Source organism: Haemaphysalis longicornis, unplaced genomic scaffold, assembly GCF_048455015.1.
Source record: "Haemaphysalis longicornis isolate Haplotype H1 unplaced genomic scaffold, Haemaphysalis longicornis Haplotype H1 scaffold_417, whole genome shotgun sequence".
NCBI lineage: Eukaryota > Metazoa > Arthropoda > Arachnida > Ixodida > Ixodidae > Haemaphysalis > Haemaphysalis longicornis.
Window position 1 is genome coordinate 162,987 of NW_027526367.1, and position 22,792 is coordinate 185,778.

Below are 22,792 nucleotides of genomic sequence, written 5' to 3' on the forward strand. Positions count from 1 at the left end.
TATTTAGTTTGTTTTCCATGGTAACTACCACACTTTTCATTTACCGGAACTACGAAATGGGAAATTGCGTTGAGCCCATGGCTGTTTCGCATACTACTCAGGGTTCCCCTACGGGAAGATGGTGTGATTTTATTGGATGCGACGGGGCTATGTCCCTCCCTTGTCGTTGTTGCGCCGTCCACACCCCCACTGCGCATGCTTGGCTTGCTGAACGCCCGGTGGTGTCTTACCCTTTAATGACTCCTGGAGCGACAGTGATACCGGTATCTTCCTGGGCCGGGCCGAGATGAGTCGAGCATGCGCAGTGGGGGTGTGGACTGCGCAACAACGACAAGGGAGGGACATAGCCCCGACCATGAGATGCTGAAGCGACAGTGTTGCCGGTGTCTTCCTGGGCCGGCACGAGACGAGCACACTTCCCCTTAAAGGGCTCCTGGAGGGGCAGTGTTGCCGGTGTCTTCCTCGGCCCGTGGATGGACGAATGACGGAGCCGAGAGCAAGAGATGCTTGCATCTAAAACGCGGGATCTCTTTGCACCGCTTCTAGGCTCTGGTGCGAGAAGGATTTTGGCAACGGCGAAAGCACTGTGGCCGTGGCCTTTAACTGCTTTCTTTGTTCTCAGTGGACCTTTTGTCTCCTATTCAGCAATAAGTTGAAGAATGCATGCGGTGCACACTGTGGTCTCTACAGTATGTATAGCCCAAGCCTTACCAAAGATAGCGTTCACATGCGTAGCCATGGATTCTAGCCAGCTAAGAATGCTTACTAGACTGAAACGCCACTGTGCAAATTCACCATTGCCTCTTTTGGGGAAGTGGAGCAGGGGCAACAAAAGAATCTGCCCAGGGTACAAAAAAGAGACGTTTATTGATGGTGATGATGATGATCGATGATTGCTATTGGTATCCTCTTTGTAGCGGGATGATGACGTGTCATGTTACCAAAGAAAAACTAATATACCTATGCTTTGTACTCTTCGTTTAATACTAGCGCTGCTCTTAGGGCAGGCACAAAAAAACTTATTAGGTACAAAATACTTTTTTTTTTCCTGTTACAGGTGGTAACTGTCCTAGGCAATGTTCCCCTCTCTGCTTTTCGTCCACCAGCATTCTAATCTTCTTTTCATCGCCTCGACAGCCTTAAGTTAACTTCCTCTGTGCTACCCTTAAATCCCAGGGCTTCTGGAAGCCGAATATTTCCCTCATGTAGATTCGGATGGATGCCCTCACACTCTAACACTATGTGCCGCATAGTTTCTGTTTCTTTTCCGCAGGCCACGCACACCCCATCATTTTGTGAATACTTCCCCACAAAGCTCATAGTTCGCAAGCAACCTGCTCTAGCCTCAGAAAAGCAAAGCACTGCCCCGGGAATTTTCGTCGAAATTTTCCTTTCTGAAGACCAATTTCTCTGCCCTGTACATCGCTAACGACGTTTTAGCGTCTATTTTTTTCTTTTATAATGCCACCCCACCCCTTTCCCCGTTTACAGTTACACGCTTCCCTTAGGTGAGAAAAGGTGAAGCGGGTGCAACGCACAGTTGAGCGCATTGTCACTGCACTGACCACAGGGCTCAGCAGCCGGGGCAAAGTCCAGGAAGTTGCGTGCAGAACTGTGCGTGCATTGCCGGGCTGGTCGATGGGCTCACAGCAGAGACAAAGTTCATCTGCTTGCAGGCGCGTCCTGCACGCCGCAATCCTCAAGGGTTGGTGCAGCCTGTATGTATGCAGCCGGACAGAGGAGCCACCCACGCACGAGCCTGCAGCCGAAAGGGCTTGCGGGCTTTCTGACGCTAAGGAAGTGGGACCGGACAGTAAAAGAACCATGGCATGCCTTAGGATGTCCCAGATAGGTTTCTTCAAACCGTCACCTGTGGAAGGCGCGGGTTATGCATCTCGGCGAGAGAGGGTTCAGTTTCTGCCTGAGTAGGCCAGTGTGGTGCTAGGTTAACCACCTAACGGCCGCTGCGTGGCAGTGTTTTATCACTGCCACAGTCGCTGGCGCCTTCAACTCAGGCAGGAATTCAAAAAGGGTTGCTCGTCCCTACGCAGTGCTGAGCTGGCCCTTGGGAAAGAGAGGGGGAAGTCGATCGCCGTGCGACAATACCAACCAAGTGCCCCTGCAATGGCAGCGGACTTTGAGACCCACCAGCGGCTGTGAATGCGTTGTAGAAAGGAAGCGCGGAGCTTTTTCTATCTACTGGAATTAGCACGCTCTGTATAATGCTTTATTTTTGCAGATGTTTTCTCGTAACCTAGGTTTTGGTCACAGCCATGATTTTCAAAAGAAGTGCTGTGAGAAAGAGACAGTATTGTTTTCCTCAAAGGATTGGTTTAAGACAACGAATAGTGTAGCGACGTGATCGAACAAGATTTTTTTATAGCGTAATCGGAGATGGTTAAGCACACTGTCTGGGACGTTTGGCGTGGAATGACCGTTTTAAAGGGAATGAAGTAGCTCTGTTTTTCAGTTTTCTCTCTTTTTTTTTTTTTTGAAGGAACTTCATTGCAATCTGGTCTGCTATGGCGCCGGGAAGAACAATATCACTTGTATGGACGTCAGTGGCAATCTGGTAAGTATGTGGGAGGAGGGCGTGCAGCTTTGAATGTCTTGTGGTAACTAGGTAGTAGGCGATGTTCTTAGCATGATGAAAGTTTGCTCTGCAAGACCACCTGAGGCGGAAATTTGGTCACTAATTCTAGATGCAAAGCAGTCCACAGGACATGACAGGCGTACGTTGCCACAAACTGGTGGCTCGTCTTTAAGGGGGCACACTGGTCTTAACCCCAAAAAGTTTATTTTTACAGTTATGATGATGAAAATTGTGGGGCATACGTAGTTTCTCATTCTGATTGTAGATATAAAATTTGGTTTTGTGCAAAATGACAAAATTCAAATTTATTTGGATTTTTATATCAGATTTTTTGACAGCGTTTGTGCAAAAACTGCTGGAAGGATGCAGCTGAACAAGGTTCCAGTGAACTGTGCACAAATCAAGGACTGCAATAAGACTAACGTTATCATTCTATCTGGTCCGTAGCAGAAGTTATGACAGTTTGAAGTTTGGGCCTAAAACGCAAAACCGGGTATTCTGGTTTCCACCTGGGTTTTCTGGTTATTTTGGTTCACAATTACAAAATAACCACTCCATACAGAATGGTGATTACCACGTGGCTAGGCAGACAAATCACTAAAGAATACAGCGTTCGAAGAACAAACTTTTTGGTTTAGCTATTTTTGGCCGTTTTACAGCACACTGAACTTCACTCCTCCCGCGCTCTGCCAGAAATGGCTCACAGGTGGTGTCAGTTGAACACAATAATGATTTTCCAGAGCCTCAACTTGAAAAATTTGTTTCCAACATTGTATTCTCCACACATTTTGGTATCAGAAGCAAAAAAAAAATTACAGTTGTACCTGCTCTGGGTGCCAAGATATTCGAGGGCAAAACGCTAGCTTCACGTGCAAGAAAAAGTGCCGTTTTACCATCGAATTCTGCGGAAACTGAGTTGTAGAGTGCACTTTAAAATGCTCATTACAATAAAATATGGTTCCTTTTGATGGGAAAATTTGCAGACGGATAGAAAAATGGGCGTGAATGCCAAAAGTGCCATTTTTCAGAAAACGATTTTTTGACCGTTTTTCGCCCCCAAAGAGCTGTCTGCCCCCTTAAACATGCTGCATAGTACAGGCAGCCTTAATGTTGGGTAACCTTAACATTGTGCTAGCCTAGTGGAAATCCCAGCTATGTCACACTCATTGTACGTCACGCTGCTGCTACCAGTTGACGAGTTTAGTTTTCAAATATTAATGTCAGGTCTGATATCAGGCCGTCGCTTACCTAATGGGGACGTCAGGCGACTGCTTGCTTCGTCGTCATTGATCGCCAGTCTGAAGGTCATTTGTTAATTGAGCATGCCGAAATTTGAGAAACTGCATTGGCTGTCTTGACATTCCTTTACAGTAGCAGAGAATGTGAAAGGTTTTTAGCAAAGGTAAAAAGGCACACACCCAGTTCAGTTTTTTCATCCCAAACAAAAAAAAAAAGAAAAAAGCAGAGAAGCAGTTGATGGCCCTCAGGTGTGCCGAGCCTCATTCGGACCATGATCGACTGAGGTTTCTGAAGAAAAGCTTAAAGCTCCACTTCCAAGGTTTAAGGAGTTTGGGCTCTATATTGTAGCATGTCTCTACTGCATCTCACCTAAACGAGTTTATGAGCAATCAAAGGGTATTTTGGCCTTCACTTACTCAGTTGCGGTATGTTTTGGCATCTCCTAGCTGTAGTGTGGGGTTACTAATAGATATGCAGTTCTGAGCATTCAAGCCACGGTCAAATGTGACCTGGTGAATAGGTGCCACGAATAAAAGTCGCCAATACAACCTGCTTTATTAGTAGGGGCAGTTCAGGATGTTGACTTTGTCTTCACTCAAGGAAGCATTGTCACTTGAAAATTTCAGCTGCATACATAGGTAGATTTGGATAGGTATAGCTAAAGAAATATGCCAGAATTTTTGTTTGTCTGTTTGATGTTTGCTTGATATAGTCTGTTTAATCTTTTTATTCGTGTCTTTTGTAGGTCGCTACAGGCAATGCTGATGGGAACTGGGAGGTGGTTGAGCTTAAAATGTCGGCAGCCCTGCCGTGTGCGGTGAGCTATAGGGGGTGCCCAATAACCATCATTTTCCTCTGTATCTGCGTCTATGTATCTGTAATTAATTAAGGCTATGTAAATCTAATTAAGGATATGTACCTTGTTTTTCTTTTCTCCATTTTTGGTTTCCCTTTTTTTTGGAGAAAGTGCTATGAGAGTGTAGACCATTTTATGCCAGGTGAAATTGTTGACGTCATTTTACCATCTATTCCTGATCCTCAAATATAATATAGTCGTTGTTGGAAATGTGATATCGCGCTTGCTGCATAAGTTCACTTGCTTTTTCAGCATTCAGCGCCATCAGAATGTAAACATCTGCTTCGAACAAAAACTGCCACTGCTTTCTTTCTTTCTTTCTTTCTTTTTTTTTAAACAGAGGGGGTCGGGAGAACTTGCTGTCAGCGAAAAGAACTAACGCTAACACAGTGCTGATAACTTCGGAGTTCTTGCCGATAGGTAGCTATAATATCATTGCGGCGGCATTAGGCTTATGTATACATTGTACGCATTCATCTGGACAATGCTCACGGTAGTACCAATGCTGCTAAGGATGTACCCATTGAAATGGGTTATTCCAGCGCACAGCTGCTGCTGATGATGATTGTGGCGGTGGGTGTAGGCTTCGGGAATTCAGTCGTGGTGATCAGGAGATTAATAGGTGACCTACGTTATGACGCAGTACTCAGTATTCTAAAATTTTTAGTGAAAGTTTTTCACATTGAAAGTCTGTGCATTTTGACATGGATTTAATAAAAATTTGTCTGTCTGAAAAATTTATTCATTTCATGTTCGTAGTAATGAGATTTTACTGCGTCTACTCTAGCAGAGTGAGCCCTTTTCATTCTTGTGCAGTTAAATTATTCCAAACCGTGCACATGCTCTGCCCTGTTTTGCAGCTTCGTTCGTGCAACCTCAAGTTTGCAAGACCAGAGGATGTGCTACACCACCTTAAACAGGAGCACCAGGGGGTTGTGTAATATTTGGAGTTTTGTGACCTGCCCAGGAATGTGCACCGTGCAGTGTTCATCAATCCTTGAAGCATCAATTTTCCCTGCGGCTCTGTTTGGCCAAAATCATGCAGGCATGGCACAGGAAACAGATCTGTGTGGCCACACTGGCCACCACGAAAAAAGGGCTCTGGTGGGCCTCGTTCCACGAGGCCCACCGTTCCACGATAAATGGTACCAGGCTGAAAAAGCAGGGGCACAACGCCTGGCACTTCAACCAGGCACCCTTTTGCAAAAGAAGAAGGGGGGCAGGAAAAGGAGCCCTTCACTGAAGAACGATGGATCTGCAGAACTTAAAACGTGTCTTCTCTGTTTGACGGCTGCTAAGCCAGAGTGGGCGCTCATTTGCCTGAGGACACGTGTATGTGATATTGTAATAGTTCGGGGAGGGGGCCTAGAAAGTGCGAAGTGGGTGTGGCGGATCAAGCAAGGAAAGCAGGACCCAGACGTCCGGCTCTCGTGGTGGTCACGGAACACTTCAGCTCGAGCACGCGAGCGCGGCCGATCTTCTTCTCATGATCGTGCCACGCCCCCTGCCTTCGCTTGTCTCAACCGCCCATTCCACCTTTATTTTCTACAGTGGGTTCACAGCGGCATCAGAAGCACATTTCCTTGGAGTCTAGGCACATCTTTTGGGCTTGCTGATTGGTTGTGGGAAAAGCAAGGCGTGCAGTGCTGCTTGAGAGGCAGGCTGCAATTTTGGGGTGTCCAACAGGCAGTGTAGTGCAGTCCAATCCTGTGTGGCGTAACCCACAGGACTTTGAAAGGCAAGCAAGTGACCACTTGTATGTGACCAATTTTACAGGGTTCCAATACGGGACCTTAGACTTGTTCTTTTTCTCATGCAACTGCATGGTTACCTACCTGCTAACATGCTCTTCATTCTGTGTTAAGGCCTAATGTAAATTTTTGTACTTAAGACCATTTTTATTTCAAGTGCGATTGACTCCCCCTTTAGAGGCATTACCATATGTTCTGGGGATGCCTTGCATTTAAGTGACTTTGATGTGAAAGGTGCAAAACTAAGCAAACCTTCTTGATACGTTTTTAAAATAATGAGGGAGGGCAAGTACTATCAGTAAAAACGTACGCTCTGCTGCCAAAAGGGCAACCATTAAGGGACACAAAATCACATGCTGGTTGCCCTTTGTGCATAGTGAGTAAGCAATTAACTGCCAGGGACACCACCTCTTCATCTTTGCTGCCATCTTTCTGAGAGGCACCGCTTCATGGCAATGCGTTTCCGCCGTAATTTCGCAAGGCTTTGCGTATTGCACATGGGGACGTCGTTGTCAATGTAGTCGTGGAAGATCCTTGAGTGTGTTTTGCTTACACCGGCTGTGTAACGAATGGTGGTGCCCACTTCTGCTCTTCCCTTGGTGCTGGGGGGGGGGTTGCCGATCTGCGTTGCGGAGCGCTTAGCATTTGGATGGGGCAGCCGTTTCGTGCGAGGTCATCTTTTATCGTCTTTTCCACTGCACCTGTGTGGAAGAACAGAGACGTCGCACATGTGCAAAGAGTGCAGACCATGACACAGTGCGTGTGTCCCACAGGGTGTGCAGAAGTGAAGTCCAGGTGTTGACCGGTATGTGCAGGCTTTCTGCAGGCTGTCGCTACGGAGCCCAAGAGAGGTGATGCAAGTAGCAACCTTTTCTTCCATCGTTAACTACTATATCGTTGGCCAGATAGAATTCAGGCGTTACAAAAGTGCCGGCGCGAACGTACCCCTTCCCAAGTATGCCCACTTCCAAAGTGATCCCGAATTCACAGTTGGTTCCACTTCCCCAATTGTTCCCACTTTACAACTGGTTCCACTTTACAAGTGGTTCTACTTCCCGAGTGGTCCCACTTCAAATTTTCGTCTGGGAATTGGACGGGTGTGATTCCAGACGAGTTCTGTGAGTCAATCAGCATGCAAATTCCACTTCCGAAACAGTCCAGCTTTTAGCTTACCAGAAGTGGGAGACATGCGGATCACTCGGAGGCGGTCGCTCCTGCTGCCCGCTCTCCACACGAACCATCTTGCTCAGCCTTGTCGAATGAGATGGCGAAGGGGTCAGGAAACCAGACAGACTCTGTAACTCCGGAGGGCACAGTCTTCTTTTCTAAGGCACCATCCATAGACCCTCGCCTTGCACACACACACACAGAGCGATGATGGGGGCCAGTGCAGCGGGGTTATTCAGGTCAAGGTTAGGCAACATAGAAAAAGAGATCATAGTACAAGAAATAAACTGGGGCGGTATTCTTGTGTTTGTCCGTTATGAAAACGTCCATTTTGCGGCCGTTTTAGTGTGACATACTTCCAATTGTAGGCGGGCTTTGGGTTGGCTTTTGCGCAACTGTTCTTGTAAACACATTTTAAATGACCAAACCTATTTTAAACTATCTTTTATGTGTTTATTGTTCTGCCAGCGAACCAACAAGGCGATGAAAAATCGTCTGTACCAACTCATCTGCTCCGAGAAGCCGCAGCTGATAGCACCACCGTGTTTGTATGGTGTCACATCCGGGTGTTCACTTTTAGCAATGAGGCTTGCTCGAAGCGGGCACTTTTGAAACGGACACAAAATGGACAAAGCACGAGAATTCAGCCCCTGAAGTAAAATGGAGAGTCGAGCTAGTTGGTGAACATACATTGTCGAAAATTAAGCGCAAACTATAAAACACGGACAAGAAAGTAGGAAGACACTGGCACTTACTAACAACTGAAAGGTTTATTTTCACAGGAAACGCATATACACACCCTCAGAGCCACCGAAACAGACACGTGTCACCGCTGCACATGCGCATATGTGGGTAAGACCCCGCATCTAACCTCTTTCCTTTAAAGCTGTTACTACCTTTTCAGAATTACCGAGACAGGGTTGGCTAACACAGCTCGAGCCCCTAATCTGTACGTGGAATGCTTCGGCCAGTTCTCTTGTTGCTGAGGGCAAGGGCCATCTTTGACCCTATGCATACACGCTTTTTTGTACATAGAATTTCTCATTGGAGTATGCATAGGGTTGAAGGTGGCCCCCGTCCTGAGCAATAATTTTATGAGTAGGGTTGACTGTGACCTGGACCGTAATTTGCAAGGCATTGCACTTAAAGTTTTTCATTATGTTGACAATTTTGTGGTCCTGGGAAGCAGCACTGATATAGAATCTTTCAACCGTAGTGTTCTTGACGTCTTTAAGGTCAGAGTCTACCATAGAGGCTTGAGTTTCACGTGAGGTTCCCTTAGACAGCACCTTGAAGTATCTTGACCTAAGCCTAAATTTTTCTGCCCAACATACGTGCTGGATGTATGCCCCCCGGTCAAGCCAGCCCCTCCCTAGTTTCAGTTCTTTCCACTCCAGTACACTAGAAAATGGAATTGCGCTCACGAGCCTAAAATTGGCGAGTCTTGTCACCATCTGGCACAATGCAGCTTCTGTGAGCAGGTTGTTCGGCTGAGAAATGCCGGCTATCCTGTTTCTTTGTCGCAGCCCATCTGTCAGTGTCGTGTGAAACAATTCAAAGGCAGCACACTTGGTGAGCCTAATTTGGACAAATGTGAAAAACTGGCTCTCATACCGTATATGCATGCGCTGTCACATTGTTTGAAAAAGACAGCTGACAGATTTGGCCTTTGGGTGGTTTTTTCTGCCAAGAATCAGCTGGGCAGTTTGTGCTCAATGGTTAGCAACACACTTGACACCGGCGGGTGCGCTGCCACACGTGGTTGCACAATCAATAACACAATGCGTTCTCTACTGTGCAACACTCATTCTGACCTGTGGTCATGTGTATGTGGGCCAGACTGGCCGGTGCATTAATGTGTGCCTTAGGCAGCATCACTCTTCTATGAAGGGGAACCCTGGCCACACATTTTTCCAAATGTGGCTGTAAACCGAGCTTTTACGACACGGAAGTACTTTTCAAGCACCGTGATCGCACAACAAAAGAACTGGCCAAAGCATTGCACATACAGGTTAGGGGCTCGAGCTGTGTTAGGCAACCCTCTCTTAGTATTTCTGAGGAGGCAACACCTCTTAAGGAAAGAGGGTAGGTGCGGGGGTCAGCACAGTTTATTAAAGACGATAGTCGTTCTGGGGCTACTTGAACGAGAAAATTTTGGTCTGTCTGGCTGTCTTTAACGTGATTCAGCTACCTGGCCAAAGCGAAATATAAGCTGCACAATAGTCTTGTATACCCACGGCCAAATCTAAACGTGCAAGTGCGGTGTCAATGTTCATACTTGTCAGCAAATTTAAACAAGAACAAGACATTACGCAAATATAAGGCAGAAAATCAATACATAAGTGATATTTGCAGTATTCCTTTATAACAAATTTGTGGATGCTTGATTTAAATGAAATACTGCATCTGCTGCAGAAAAAAATTCACTCCGTCACCTGCGCGCCACTATAGCTTCTAGCGGAAAATTCAAGAAATCAAACTGAAACAGTTACGAAAGGTTTCACTTGAAAGGTTCCACGTTCCGCTTGGAACGCACTTGGAGAAGGGCAACGTGGTTCTATGAACGTTAAAGTGGGGTGCCTCGATTCACGCGCGTCTCCGCCGTATGGCAGCGCTAGCATCGAGGAACCCGGCCTGGAGCAGTGGAACGCGGTAAATTTAAATTGACTTGAGCAAACCTCTAGCGTGTTTACCTTGGGAGGAGTGCGACGGGAGAGGAACAGCATGAGAGTTGAGCGGGAAAGCGAAAGGAGGCATTTACTTTGCTGATGTTGATGAAAGGCTATCATCTTTTGTCGACATTTGCAGTGAACAGAGCAGATACATGGCCAGTTTCTTATTTTTTCTTTTCTTTTGTTTTATTATTATTATTATTATTATTATTATTATTTTTTGTCTTATGCGCATGTGCAGCAGTGACACGTGTTTGTTTTGGTGGCACTGAGGGTGTGCACGTGCGTTTTCTGTGAAAATAAATCTTTCAGTTGTTAGTAAGCGCCAGTGACGTGCTCCTTTCCTGTCAGTGTTTAATAGTTCGCGCTTAATTTTCAGCAATGTAAAAAATTCAGTTGCTAGTCAGCAGGTGTCCTGTTTCCCTTCTTTTCCAGATGATGATGGTTTAAGTTTAATGGCGCAAGGCCGACATGGGCAAAGCGCCAAATACAACCCTTCTTTTCCAAGTCCGTCGTCTGTGCGCTGTTTCCGTCATGAACCAGTTCCAACTTGCCCAATCAACAGTCCTTCTGCTGTTTTACAAAAATCTGGCGTCGGCATTATTGGCGTGGCTAGAACGATTCCAGAGATCCCATTGACTGCGGCATCAACATACCTAATCAACCAGATTTAGGGGAAATCCCCGTTTCTGCGAAGGCAAATCTGATCCGAGAAAGCTGTACACCTTTCCTTTGTAGCCGTGCGACTGCACTGAGGTGGATGTCAGATTTTACTTTGCATCAACATACCTACCTTCATTTCACAAATACCCACTCAGACAGACGGATGGCCAGTGATGATGACAGCTGCCACTAGAGGCTTACGAACGATTAACATGGACGTGCTCAAAGGGTGAAGTAAACACGTAAACGGCTGCCACCTACTACAGATGTAAATTTTTAAGTCGAAGTTTCTGAGTCTTCAGTTCAAAAATGTGTTTGAGTTAAAACTTATACTGCGATGATGCCCCTGTCATTTCGACAGTCTGCTACAATAGTTCACAGTGACCAAATCTGTGCCCACACATCGTTTTGCACCTCTTGAGCCTTTCCGTAACTCACCGCAACCCGCTTCATTAAGGGCAGGTGAACACTGCTTCATCGTTCATCATCAACGTCTCTCAATATTTTTTCTCTCGCTGTGTGATGCGTCTTTTCCATGGTGCCTCTACTTTATTGTTAGGCAGTGGGGACAGGCAGCAGATGTTCCAATTGTGCCTTTCTCATGTATTGTGTAGATGTGTGTTCGACAAGGATGTGCATGTGCCATTTTGATTATAAGATTTTTTATATATTTTGTTTGTATTCTTTTGTTGATGTGATACTTGTTGCTTGGTTGTGTTTGCTGTAAAAAAAGATTCCGTTTTGCATTAAGTATTTCCCCATCTAGTGATCTCTGTTGGGTGCTGCCAAAAGGATTTGGCCCAGCTAGTCATCTTGTTTCCACTTAAAGATGAATAAAGTCATGATTTGTGCATTGGTTTGCGTGTTTAGTAATTCATTCCTCCAGCTCCTAGGTTGTATACGGTGCTTTTCTAATGTGCCTTTACATGGCCGATTAAAGTTGCATGCGGGAACGTGGGTGACCTGCTGGAGACCGATTCAGGCTGGTAACAGCTTGCTTTTGGTGTGAATGCGGGACCATAAAATGCCTCATGCGCACTGATTAATGGGAAGAGTTTTCACACTTAGCGCATTGCTGCAACACAGCAGAGTAGCAGCACATCTAAAGGGGTCGTGAAGACAAAATACAAGTTTGTTTTATTCGATAGATTTTGTGTTCTATAGTGCCCCCAGCACTTGTCCGGAAGCAAACGATGCTTTACTCACTGTGAAATTAATCGATTGAAGCTAAGATTTTGATTCTCGCGCCAAAACATGTTTGAACGCCGTTTGCAGTGACATCATAAGAACAGATCTTTCAGCTAAACTTGGTGTGGAGCAGAGACTTGATTACTGTTAGTCAACCTAGATGGCGCCACCAAACCGCGGCAAGCCGGTTTGTTTGTGACCATATTTAAACTTGACTTGTTTTTGTTCATGGAGAAAAAAATAGTTTCGCGAAACATGGTGCTCGCCCAACAAGTATGGTCACGTAAGACACCGTCGCTTGCGTCAATCGGCCAGTGTCGTCTGAGACAACCCCAAAGCCCGGCAGTGCTGTGCATCTAAACCAAGCATAGTGCGCGCAGGACCAACAGCAGTACGCATCTATACTTCTTTGCTTACGTGTGCTTTCGTAACTTCCTCTGTTTGTCCCACCATTCTTGCTGATATAAAAAGAATTTGCCCTAAATTTAAGCACAAATAGCTCATTCAGCGAGCTTATAAGTTCTGCCTGGTTTGCGTTTTCGGGCCTCCACCAATCGCAGAGCAGGCTGGTATGACATCATAGGTTCTGTTGCGAGGAGTGAGCTAATGGGTCGCATGGCCATTTCCTTTTTTCCTAATTGTACAGCTTATTTGAGCGAAGTTTACGTTAAAAGTGGTGTCAGCATGATTCTGACAAGGCAATCTTTTGAATGAACCAAACTTGCATTTTGTCTTCATGGCCCCTTTAAATTACGCAGTTTGCATGTGCGCTTCATAAGTACGGCATTTAAAGGCACCTAAAAAGTTACCTGTCTGCCGTCCTCCACGGTCGAGTGGTTTGGGTGGTTGGGTCACACAGACATGCCCTAGTCGCTGGAGGGAAGCGACCCGCCCCATGTTAGCTGGTCCTTCTAAACTTCATTCAGCTAATTAGCTAGGAAGCCTGGTCAATCAGAAATAACGAACATGCGTGTTTTGTTTCGTACACTCACTGGACCACGCCCAGCTTCACTGGTCATCCTTCTTCACAGAGTGCAAAGGCAGTGAGTTTTTCACAAGTTGCACAGTCTTTTTGTGACAAGGCAAATGATAAGGTATTCAAACGGGATAATTGTAGACCAAAATGATAGCGTGCCAGTATTCTGTGGGCTGCTCTACCACTACCGAAAAAATCTCTACAAACACTGAGCAGATGACACATGGATGGAGGTCTTTCTTAATCGGCAGTGTATACAGAAATGTGCATGTGGGGATCATGGCACAAAAGTGCAGGGGTTAATTGCGTGAAAGGATGACACTGATATCAGTGTCATCTTTTCACGCAATCAGTGCCCGGAAGGTGTTAAAATGTAACGCCAGACTTTCGCCTTCACAGCACGTAAGCAGATTTAAGTGCCCCGATGAATTTTCTTTTTGCCAATGGGTGCTTACAGGGGAGCAGTTGGGGGTTTGTTGGTCAAAATTTTCTGTGTCGTTGTCTGGCAGCAACCCACACAGAGAGAGAAACTCCCAAATGACGTCATATAAATGTGAAAGCCTTTGTGCTATACGCCGAGCCGTTGTAAAGTCGCCTTTACTACCATGCAGACATGTATTGCTGAGAAGACATCTTTAGGTCAGTGCAAAGAGTGCGGTATTGAAGGAAAAGGTCCTATGTCATTTTATCAAGTACACCCACATGCATTCTTAGGGAGTACTATATTCACCATGCATGGAAAGGTCGTCTCCACTGCTTTGTGTGAACGCGTGAATACCATTACAAGAGGTTTTATAAGATTTGACACCTCTGTAAAACCGCATGCATGTATGTAAAGAGCTGAAAACATAATTCACTGCTATACACCAGTGTATTTCTGGGAAGACAATTTTGTTGCAATTTGTGCTGTTTTATGTGAAAATACGAAGGCCGTGATGCCCTTTATTAGACAGTTTTAGCACAGCGGCTGGCGTACACTAGGGTCGCCACTTAGTGGCGACAAAAGACACGACAGAGGCGAAAGCAGACAAATGCAACATTCTTATACATTCCCACTTTTTTACTGCCTCAGTGCTTCTGCTGTTTTTGATTTACATTCGTTTTATTTCGTGTTGTGTACCGCTCGAACGCACACTTGTTTGTTTGCGGTGGGTTATTATGATAGGTTGTTACGAAGTTAAGAAGGCAGTAAGGGCGTGAAATTGATGCCGATAACCCCGCCCCCGTCCAGAATGAACTTGTATGTTCTCGTCAGTTATTTTGAGTACTCGACGAATTTTAGCAGTGAATCAATAAGAAGCGACAGCATATATTCCATGTCCATCCTGCCCCAAAAAAGCATTTCGCACGTTTTTCTGAACAAGCTAGCCAATTATTGCGTCATAGTGGCCTGTTGCCAATGAACACCCGGCACTACAAGTCCCCCTGGTTATCTAATCAGTACTGGTGTGTCCGTCGTGCTATTACCTAAACTTCACAAACATGAGTCGTTTTCGCAGCTTGCACAGTGCGATGTGGACACGACAGACCCCCTTCTTCGTGTGAACGCCGCATTAAGCTCAAATAAACAACGTGGGCGTCCCGTCAAGGAACGTCGTCGCAGGACGCCTCAACGCCGCTCCAACTGCCATCTCCGTTGCACACTCGGTTGACGTCTCCACGCAGGGCGTAGCCGGAGTCGCACGCGTAGTGGGCCCTCGCGCCCACCCAGGCGCCTTCCAGCGTCACGTGACCGTGGGCGGGAATTTTGAGTGCCGGGCAGAGGTCGCGCAGGCATTCGAACTTCCCGCCGCGCTGTCTCCAGGTTCCGTCTGGCTGGCAGACGGACGTCGGGTCACCCCTGGGCGAGTAGCCGTCTTCACAGGAGTAACTCGCGTTGTGGCCCAGGGTGAACCCAGTGTAGACCACGCGAGCGTGCTCCGGTGCAGTCTGCGGGTAGAAAGGAAAGTTGTAAACACGCTTGGCGTGCAATATTTTGACGCGCTTCGATTGTTACTAGTTAATCTAAACTGATCCGCAGCCCTCCACTACGGCATACCCTATATTGTGCACGAGGTCGCGGGGTCGATTCCGGGCCGCGGCAGCCGCTTTTCTAAAGGAGATGAAAAGCAAAAACGCCCGTGTGTACGAGATTTCGGCACACATTAAAGATCCCCAGGTGGTCAAAATTAATCCTGAGCCCTCCACTACGGCGCGCCTCATCGCCTGCGTTGCGTCGGCGCGTTAATCCCTACAATCAATCAATCAATATATTCACGGGGTAGCTTAGTCCTATAAAGCCCAATCAGAACTCGAACAAGAGGAAAGTTGGGCTTTGAAAACAGACTGCTGTTCTTGCCAGGCTACAGGCTGCATTGCAAATGTCGCTGCTCCAACTCAGGTTAGCTACTACGAGCGTGACTAACACACTTTATTTCCTTGTGGGAAATATCGCTTGTGTGAGTACATTTCAATGGCGTCTTGCTAGGGTTCCAATAAAAACAGCACCACGGCATTAAAGTCGCCATGAGCACGTCACCAAACAATAAATATTACCGTCTTTGTGATTAGGTTTGGTACTGCAAGTAATACTAATCCTCTTTTTTACACACTTGAACCTATTGCCGCTGTGCTCAAGGTTTGGTGGCGTCCTTTTATTTTAAATCAACCAACATGAGCATCTTGAACAAGACACGCTCCCACATTAACGCCGCTATAAGCACGTTGCCGAGCCACCAATCCTGTGGGTTAGATACGAGCGTATATAATCTATTTTTCGGCACCATTTAGCCGCCAGGTTTCATCATTGGGCCTACCACCGGCAGGCGGACAATTTAACGACTTCACGTGAAATGAATTAGTGTAAAGCACACATCCAAATCAACGTTTCTCCGTAGCGCGCCAGGCATTAGAGCATAGCTCAGAACCCCCAATCCTGGTACGGTGCCTGGTACACAGTCGGCACAGCTGCGCATGCGCACAACTGGTTGCGACCTGCCTGCGCATGCTCATTGGTGCCGGTGGACTGTCGACAGCGTACTCGAACTATTTCTATGTTCTGCTGTAACACCCCGTTATTTTAAAGACAGTCGACATTCGTATCGTAAAACAGCGCAAACACACACGTACTGAAGAAAGGAAAGACACAAGGCTTTCTTTGTTTGCGCTGTTTTACAAGACGACTCAACACCAACTTGCCGGTTCGCTACGACGCCTGTATACCATACTTTCGCGCGTATAACTCGCACCAAAAATGCGAAAATTTCAGTGTCAATGTAGGTGTGCGGATAATACGCGGGGTTTTTTATTTAGTGCAGCTTCGCGGCAATGCGCGTTGTGCCGTGAAGCTCCTACGCAGTAACACTAAGTCTTCCATGGCTGCGATTCCGCAAAACATGCAAGGACAAGAAAGAAAAAAAAAACAAAACAAAACAAACAACATGGATGGAACTGAATATGACCTTGTGTACAACAGTGAGGACTGCGGCTCATGTCATAGCGTTAGCGAGAGCAGTGACAATGAGTGAATTGTGACTTTCGCCTTGCAGTCAGTGTATTCTACTTGCTAAATATAGGCTTTTTCTGCCTACATAGTGTGTGATGTGTTGCTTGAGCAGTAGCTGTGGTGTAACGCCTTTCCTGTGTCAAATGTGCAGACAATACGCGACGATTTTTTTTTTTTTTTTCCCGGTGGGCTGAAAGTGGGGGTGCGGATTATATGGAGATGCGGGTTATACGAGCAAAAATACGGTACCTGCAAAGGAGGGCAGCGTCGCGTTCGGCACACCGGCTCCCTGCCTTCCCAGCGTCCATCGCGGCCGCACAGCCTGGAGGGGGGTCCACTCAACCGGAACCCGGGGTAGCAGGAGTACGCGGACACGCCCCCGATGGTCAGCCGGTCGTAGACGACGCGCCCGTGCGGCGGCTGCGGGGGCGCTGGACACGACGAGCTGGGACAGTTCCGCGCCGCGGTCACACCAGCACCGTCTCCGCAGCCTTCCACGGGTTCGCAGGTCGGCACATCACCGTCCCAGAGTCCGGTGTCTCGGCACGTGCGTTGCTGAGGCCCGGTGAGGTTGTAGCCAGGATTGCAGTGGTAGAAGACGACGCTGGATATGCTGTTGCGTAGTGGAGAAAAGGCAAATGCAGTTTAGTGGTTGCTTTTAAATTTCTTTATCGACGTCTGTAAATGTGGAAGCTCTGACGGTGAAAGTAATAAATCGTGTCTTAAAGCCCGTGCACTGTCTGCGCTGTATTGCAAAAGAGATAGATATTAGATGGACTTGAAACAACAAAAGCTTTGTCGGGAGACGAAGAAATCAAGTGTTCCGTCCGCCATGACTGTTCGTATGCCGAATGTGTTTTGTGGTGGCTTGCGGATCATTCAGAGAAGCCAGTACCCGCTAAACAAAAAAGGCGCTTTAAAAGTTCAAAAGTACTTTAAAAAAATCAGCAGAAATTCAGACAATTGTACGTATACTAATGCGTAGCATTCTTATGCCGCTTGTTTTGAGTGTGAGTTCTTAGCAGCCAATTTTTGGGGTTTTTCTCGATCCTGCCCGACCAATTATCTCCAACGATTACCAGTCGAACTTCCGCAAAATCTGTATTATTGTGGAAATTCAGGGTGTTGCACGGTTTGCCATGTTATATTTCTCTTATTTTATAGTTTTTCAAAATTTCTTCTACCAATAGCTCCATTTACGCTATTATAACGATTAATTTCGAACTTTTGCGAAATCTTCATTATTGTGGAAATTCAGGGCATTACACATATCGCCATGCTCCGCATTGCTATATTTTTCTTTCCTTGTTTTAAAATTTCTTTTCTTATCTCATTTACGTAAACATAACGATTGCAGGCGAAACTTCCGCGAAATCTGCGTTATTGTGGAAATGCAGAGCGTTATACAGTTTGTCATTTCCAGTATTTTTTTATATTTTGGTTATTTATTATTTTTCAAAAATTTTGTTGGACCAATTAATTATCTCCATTTACACTATTATAACGGTTACAGGTGGAACTTTCACAAAATCTGCATTATTGTGGAAATGCAGGGCGTTGCGCAGTTAGTCATTTTCTGTAATTTCTCATTTTTCTTACTTTTTAGTTTTTTAGAATGTCGTGCTGTCAATTATTTCCATGCACGCATTATAACGGTTACAAATGAAACTTTCGCGAAATTGCGTTATTGTGGAAATGCAGGGCGTTACACGGTCCTGGCCATTAGGGTGCACGGCAGAGGATGCTACGCATTAATAAAGCGACGCGAAAAAAAAATTACGCCCACCTCCCCTCGCGGGAACCCTGGTGTGATGCGACGCTGAGGGGGTTCAAGCGCAAGCGGAGAGCAACCGTCGACCGAAAGGCCGCCGGAGAGCGGCACACCGGTTATATGCGCAGCGCGCCCGAAGGAGAGGAGACCGCGGAGAGAGAGAGTACTGCACATGCGCAGCACCACGCGCAGCGCCGCCCACCGGCGGAGTGAGAGCGCGCTGGTCCGCACACGCTCTCACCTCGGCACGCGCCGGCGCCAGTGCGTCTGCCGCGGCTATGACGCAACACAATCCAACACAATCCACTTTAATCCAATTCAATCCAAATCCAAGCCAAGCAAGCCAAGCCAATCGAATCCAATCCAATGGTTCTCGCGAGAGAGTGTTCGCTATCGGAGAGGAGAGCGGGTGAGTGGCTGCGGACAACGGACGCACGCCGCGGACAACAACGGACGCACGCAGGAAGGACAGGGCCGCTGACAAGAGATGCTCTGAGCGTCGCATCTAAAAAATCGGTGCCAGAGCAACCAGTATCACTGTAGAGGTAAGCTTGTACCTTGAATTCTTTTGCGCCTAATAGATATTAGCATGGCGTTGAGGCTTTTGAGAAAGACTGTACGTACGCGCGGACAAAACTTCCCTTTCAGCCATGCATTCAGTCACCGTGTTCCTCGACAAAGAAAAAAAAATCAAACCCAGTTTCACCCAGTGTGAAACCTGCTGAAATAACGGAGCTGCGGTTCTCTTGTGACGGCTCCGACGTCAACGGGCAAAAGTATCGGTAGCTAGACGTCAGCGGAGGGAGACTCCGCCCTCTCCCTCCCCTAACGGGAGGGAGGAACCCGCCTCCGCAAGACCACTTCGCCCTCTGTCGGTGTGTCTGGGAACCGGTTTCTTCGAGGGCACCGGCGGGCCCCTACACCTGCCCGACCTACAGCAGAGTTACGAAGAGATTAACAGCTGCGCTGTAAAAACTGACTGCAACGGAAGGCGAGCGTACTTGAAGTCGGTTCCCGACACCACTCCGTTGATGGGCGGGTCGGGAGGTGGACATTCGGCGAGCCAGCACTCGGTCTTGCCGGGACCCTTCCAGGAGCCGTCGGGCAGGCACGTCCACCGCTCGAGGCCCCGAAGCCGGTAGCGTGGGTCGCAGGCCGCGCGGGCGGTCTCCCCGGTGGCGTCGTCCTCGATGAGCCGCCCGTTCGGGAGCAGCCCGTCGAGGGAGCAGTTCTTCGGTACGCACTCGGGAAGCGCGCCACTCCAGGTACCATTGGCGAGACACCTGTCGTTGGAAGCGTGATCGAATTGTAACAGGAGGTGCGTTCACCTTGCAGTGAACGACTATATGAATGAATGAATGAATGAATGAATGAATGAATGAATGAATGAATGAATTATAGAGAGAGAATGCATTTAATGGTAATGGCAAGGTTAGCCCAGACATTTCGCTTAGCTTAATTGCTACGCCATGTGATAAAAAGAACATGAAGGTCTGTGTATTAAAAAAAAAAGTGAGTTGATGCGTGCGAATTTTCAAGCACATTCACAGAGTTCGGAAATTAATAAAGTTGATCGCAGCACTTCGTCCGGGCCGGTGCGCCGCAAGACCACCAACAGAGCTTTGGTAGCCCGTACGGCCTGGCGCGAATGAATGAATGAATGAATGAATGAATGAATGAATGAATGAATGAATGAATGAGGGCATCTTAGACGCTTTATTGTCACCGCGGCGGTGGGTCAGTGGCTAAGGCGTTGTGCAGGAAAGCACTAGAACAGAGGTTCAATCCTGGCCACGGCGGCCGTTTTTCTGATGGAGGAAAATAAAGAAGCAAAGTCGGCCACGTGCCGAGATTTCGGCGCACGTAACGATCCGCAGGTTGTCCAAATAATTCCGGAGCCCTAAACTACAGACCCGCCCCATAGCCCGCGTGCAGTTTCATCGCCTGAAACCCACAGAATTTGGCTTTTAGACCTTATTTTCGGTTATAAGCACTTCGGCGTCCACTTTGCAGCGTCCCAGTGATCATCGAGATATATGCGTGCTCTGCGCACGCGCATTTCACGCCGGAAAAACCTCCGGTTCTTCACCTCCTTTCATGTCAGGTTAGCGATTCGCGTGATCGCTGTGAGAGAGCTGAGAAACGCCATTTGCAATGCCTTGTTTCAGGTGCGGGTTAGGTGACTGCTTGGGGTAGATAACATTCGACACAACTGCGCAACAAATGTGCAAGCATTTGTTGCGCAGTCATTTGTTGCGCAGTTGTGTCAACAAGGGCTCCACAGAAGCTCATCTTGCCCCATGATGTCGAGAAAAGCTGTTGCAATGTGGGCGGAGCGTTAAAAAAAAAAAAAATCACGAGTCTCCACGAAGTGAATCGTGACGAGTGGGCGAAATCGTTCTTACCGTAAATCACCCGTGGCATTGCCCACTCGCGCATGTAATTGAGCGACAACGCGTGTGTACATTATACGCAATTCCAATCCAATCCAATCCGATACAATTCAATTTAATCCAATCCAATCCAATGCTCCTCGCGCATGCGCAACACAGTGTGCACACGGACGCCAAGGAACAAGCCACGGACAAAGCGAGATCCTAAGGTGCTTCGCCCCTAAAATCTACTCAAGCTCTTCTCGCTTTAGTCTCTGCTCACCATCCTCCACGGGGAAGACGGGCTAGCCTTACAACTCTTAGAAGGCAGGAAATGAGAAGCGGCAGTTTTCCTTGTATTGTTTACCTGAGTGCCTTGCGCCCGGTGAGCCTGAATCCCGGATCGCAGGAGAAGAGGCTGAAGGACGGCGTCGAGTGGATGCGTCCGTGCTCCATCGTCCTCTGTATCGCGCAGGACGTGGGGAGGCAGCGGGGCGCGGAGTCGGACCAGGTTCCGTCAGCCTGGCAACTTCGCTGCTGATGCCCGTGCAGTTCGACCCAGGGGTCGCATCGGTACTCGACAATGGACCCGAAGCTGTGTGCAGACGAAAGCGATGTTGGCTCGGAGTGTGCTACGTTTGCTATAATGTCACATTATCAAGGGCATAGGCCCTTAATGTTACATGAATTGAGAGATCGAGAAGCCCCCATACCTTGCAAAGGATCGCGGCATGGGGTGATACCGATTACGGATAGACATATCCCCAGGGGTAAAGCGCGGTCAAGTGGAACATCAAACCAGCATTCCCAACGTTGTTTATAACCGGTTAAGCCGTACTTCCGTTTTGTACGTAGTGTTTTAATTAGCCTCCCCGCCAAGTGCGTCGAGGTTATACTGCACCCGTATGCAGGAGATCAAGCAGAGGCTCGAAGCTTATTTGTTCTTCCATGCACTTTGAGACATTTCACAATCTTATTGTTTAGTCTTTTCTCTTCTCTAATGCTCTTCTTACTACGTCTGCTGCCTTTTTACCCTCTCTCCTTTTGTTTGTTTGTTTGTTTATTGAACTTCTGACAATAAAATTGCCAAGGTGCTGAGGCAAAAGGCGATTGAGGCATTGCAGTCGCCCCAGGTTCAGCAGCTGCCGCCAAAGACGACCGCAGAGTACCATGACGCAGAGTACCGCAGAGTACCATGACGCAGAGTACCATGACGGCGAACTGATGTCGGCAAACCTCTGTACCTATTCATCTGTAACAAAGTCTCTCTCTCTCTCTCTCTCTCTCTCTCTCTCTCTCTCTCTCTCTCTCTCTCTCTCTCTCTCTCTCTCTCTCTCTCTCTCTCTCTCTCTCAAATATGCGCCCTTACCTGGTGCTTGGATATACGGCCGTGGCGTGCGGTACATCTTCAGGCGTGGGACACGTAACAACGGTGCATTGGAGGGCGTAGTCGTCCGTCCACGTCCCGTTGGCTGCGCACGTTCTCTGCCCGGCGCCGACAATACGAAACCCTCGCCGGCAGCTGTACTTTGCCACGCCTTGGTACGTCGTGCCGGACACCGTTGTGGCTTCACCGTTTTCCAGCTGCGTGGGACCAGTGAAGTTGCTCGAGTGAGCGCGCTCTGGAGTGGATCAACGCGAAAAGCACGCGCCATAACCTGAAGGTCCTTTCTCACGGGACGCCATAGCTTGAGCATAGGATGGGGAAGACGAAGCTGCACTGGTGAAAACGGAATGGTGCATTAGTAATCAGCGCCATTCATTGGTAAGTAAAAACCTAACGCTGGTACTGTCTTTCAAAGCGGAAATCTTAAAAGATAATGAGCAGAATTGAAAGAGGTTCCGATGACACCTTGCTGCGCTGTTGTTAGCGTTATCTAGGCAACGGGGTCTGGTACCGATCTCCGAGGCAGCGTGAGCAAGCACCTAAATTTATTCGACAAATGCCCATTTTTTTTTCCATATCTCAGGGGCTTGCATATGTGTATGACCGGTCAAGCACCGATAACACTGCGATGATGACGACGATTATGATGATCATCATCACCAGCTGTTTAATA

The 22,792-nt window shown here is 47.5% G+C and overlaps 2 protein-coding genes across 6 annotated transcripts in view; one reads left to right on the forward strand and one right to left on the reverse strand.

Annotated features, from left to right (window-relative positions):
- The window catches only part of LOC144137608 (uncharacterized), a 119,186-nt gene extending 107,389 nt beyond the window's left edge, over positions 1–11,797 (forward strand). For all 5 annotated transcript variants that reach the window (XM_077669540.1, XM_077669544.1, XM_077669543.1 and 2 more), the window contains 3 exons: positions 2,498–2,572; positions 4,578–4,649; positions 5,549–11,797. In XM_077669540.1, coding sequence (XP_077525666.1) covers positions 2,498–2,572; positions 4,578–4,649; positions 5,549–5,629 — 228 coding nt within the window. In that variant the 3' untranslated portion in view covers positions 5,630–11,797. The remainder of the gene's footprint in view (positions 1–2,497; positions 2,573–4,577; positions 4,650–5,548) is intronic.
- Positions 11,798–13,144: 1,347 nt separating this feature from the next.
- Positions 13,145–22,354, reverse strand: LOC144137610 (sushi, von Willebrand factor type A, EGF and pentraxin domain-containing protein 1-like; the record flags this gene model as incomplete). The annotated part of the gene is made up of 5 exons (XM_077669547.1): positions 13,145–15,034; positions 16,839–17,202; positions 19,362–19,643; positions 21,100–21,327; positions 22,102–22,354. Coding segments are annotated over 5 exons (1,472 nt in total), but the record flags the coding sequence as incomplete, so codon positions are not given.
- Between the last annotated feature and the right edge of the window lie 438 nt (positions 22,355–22,792).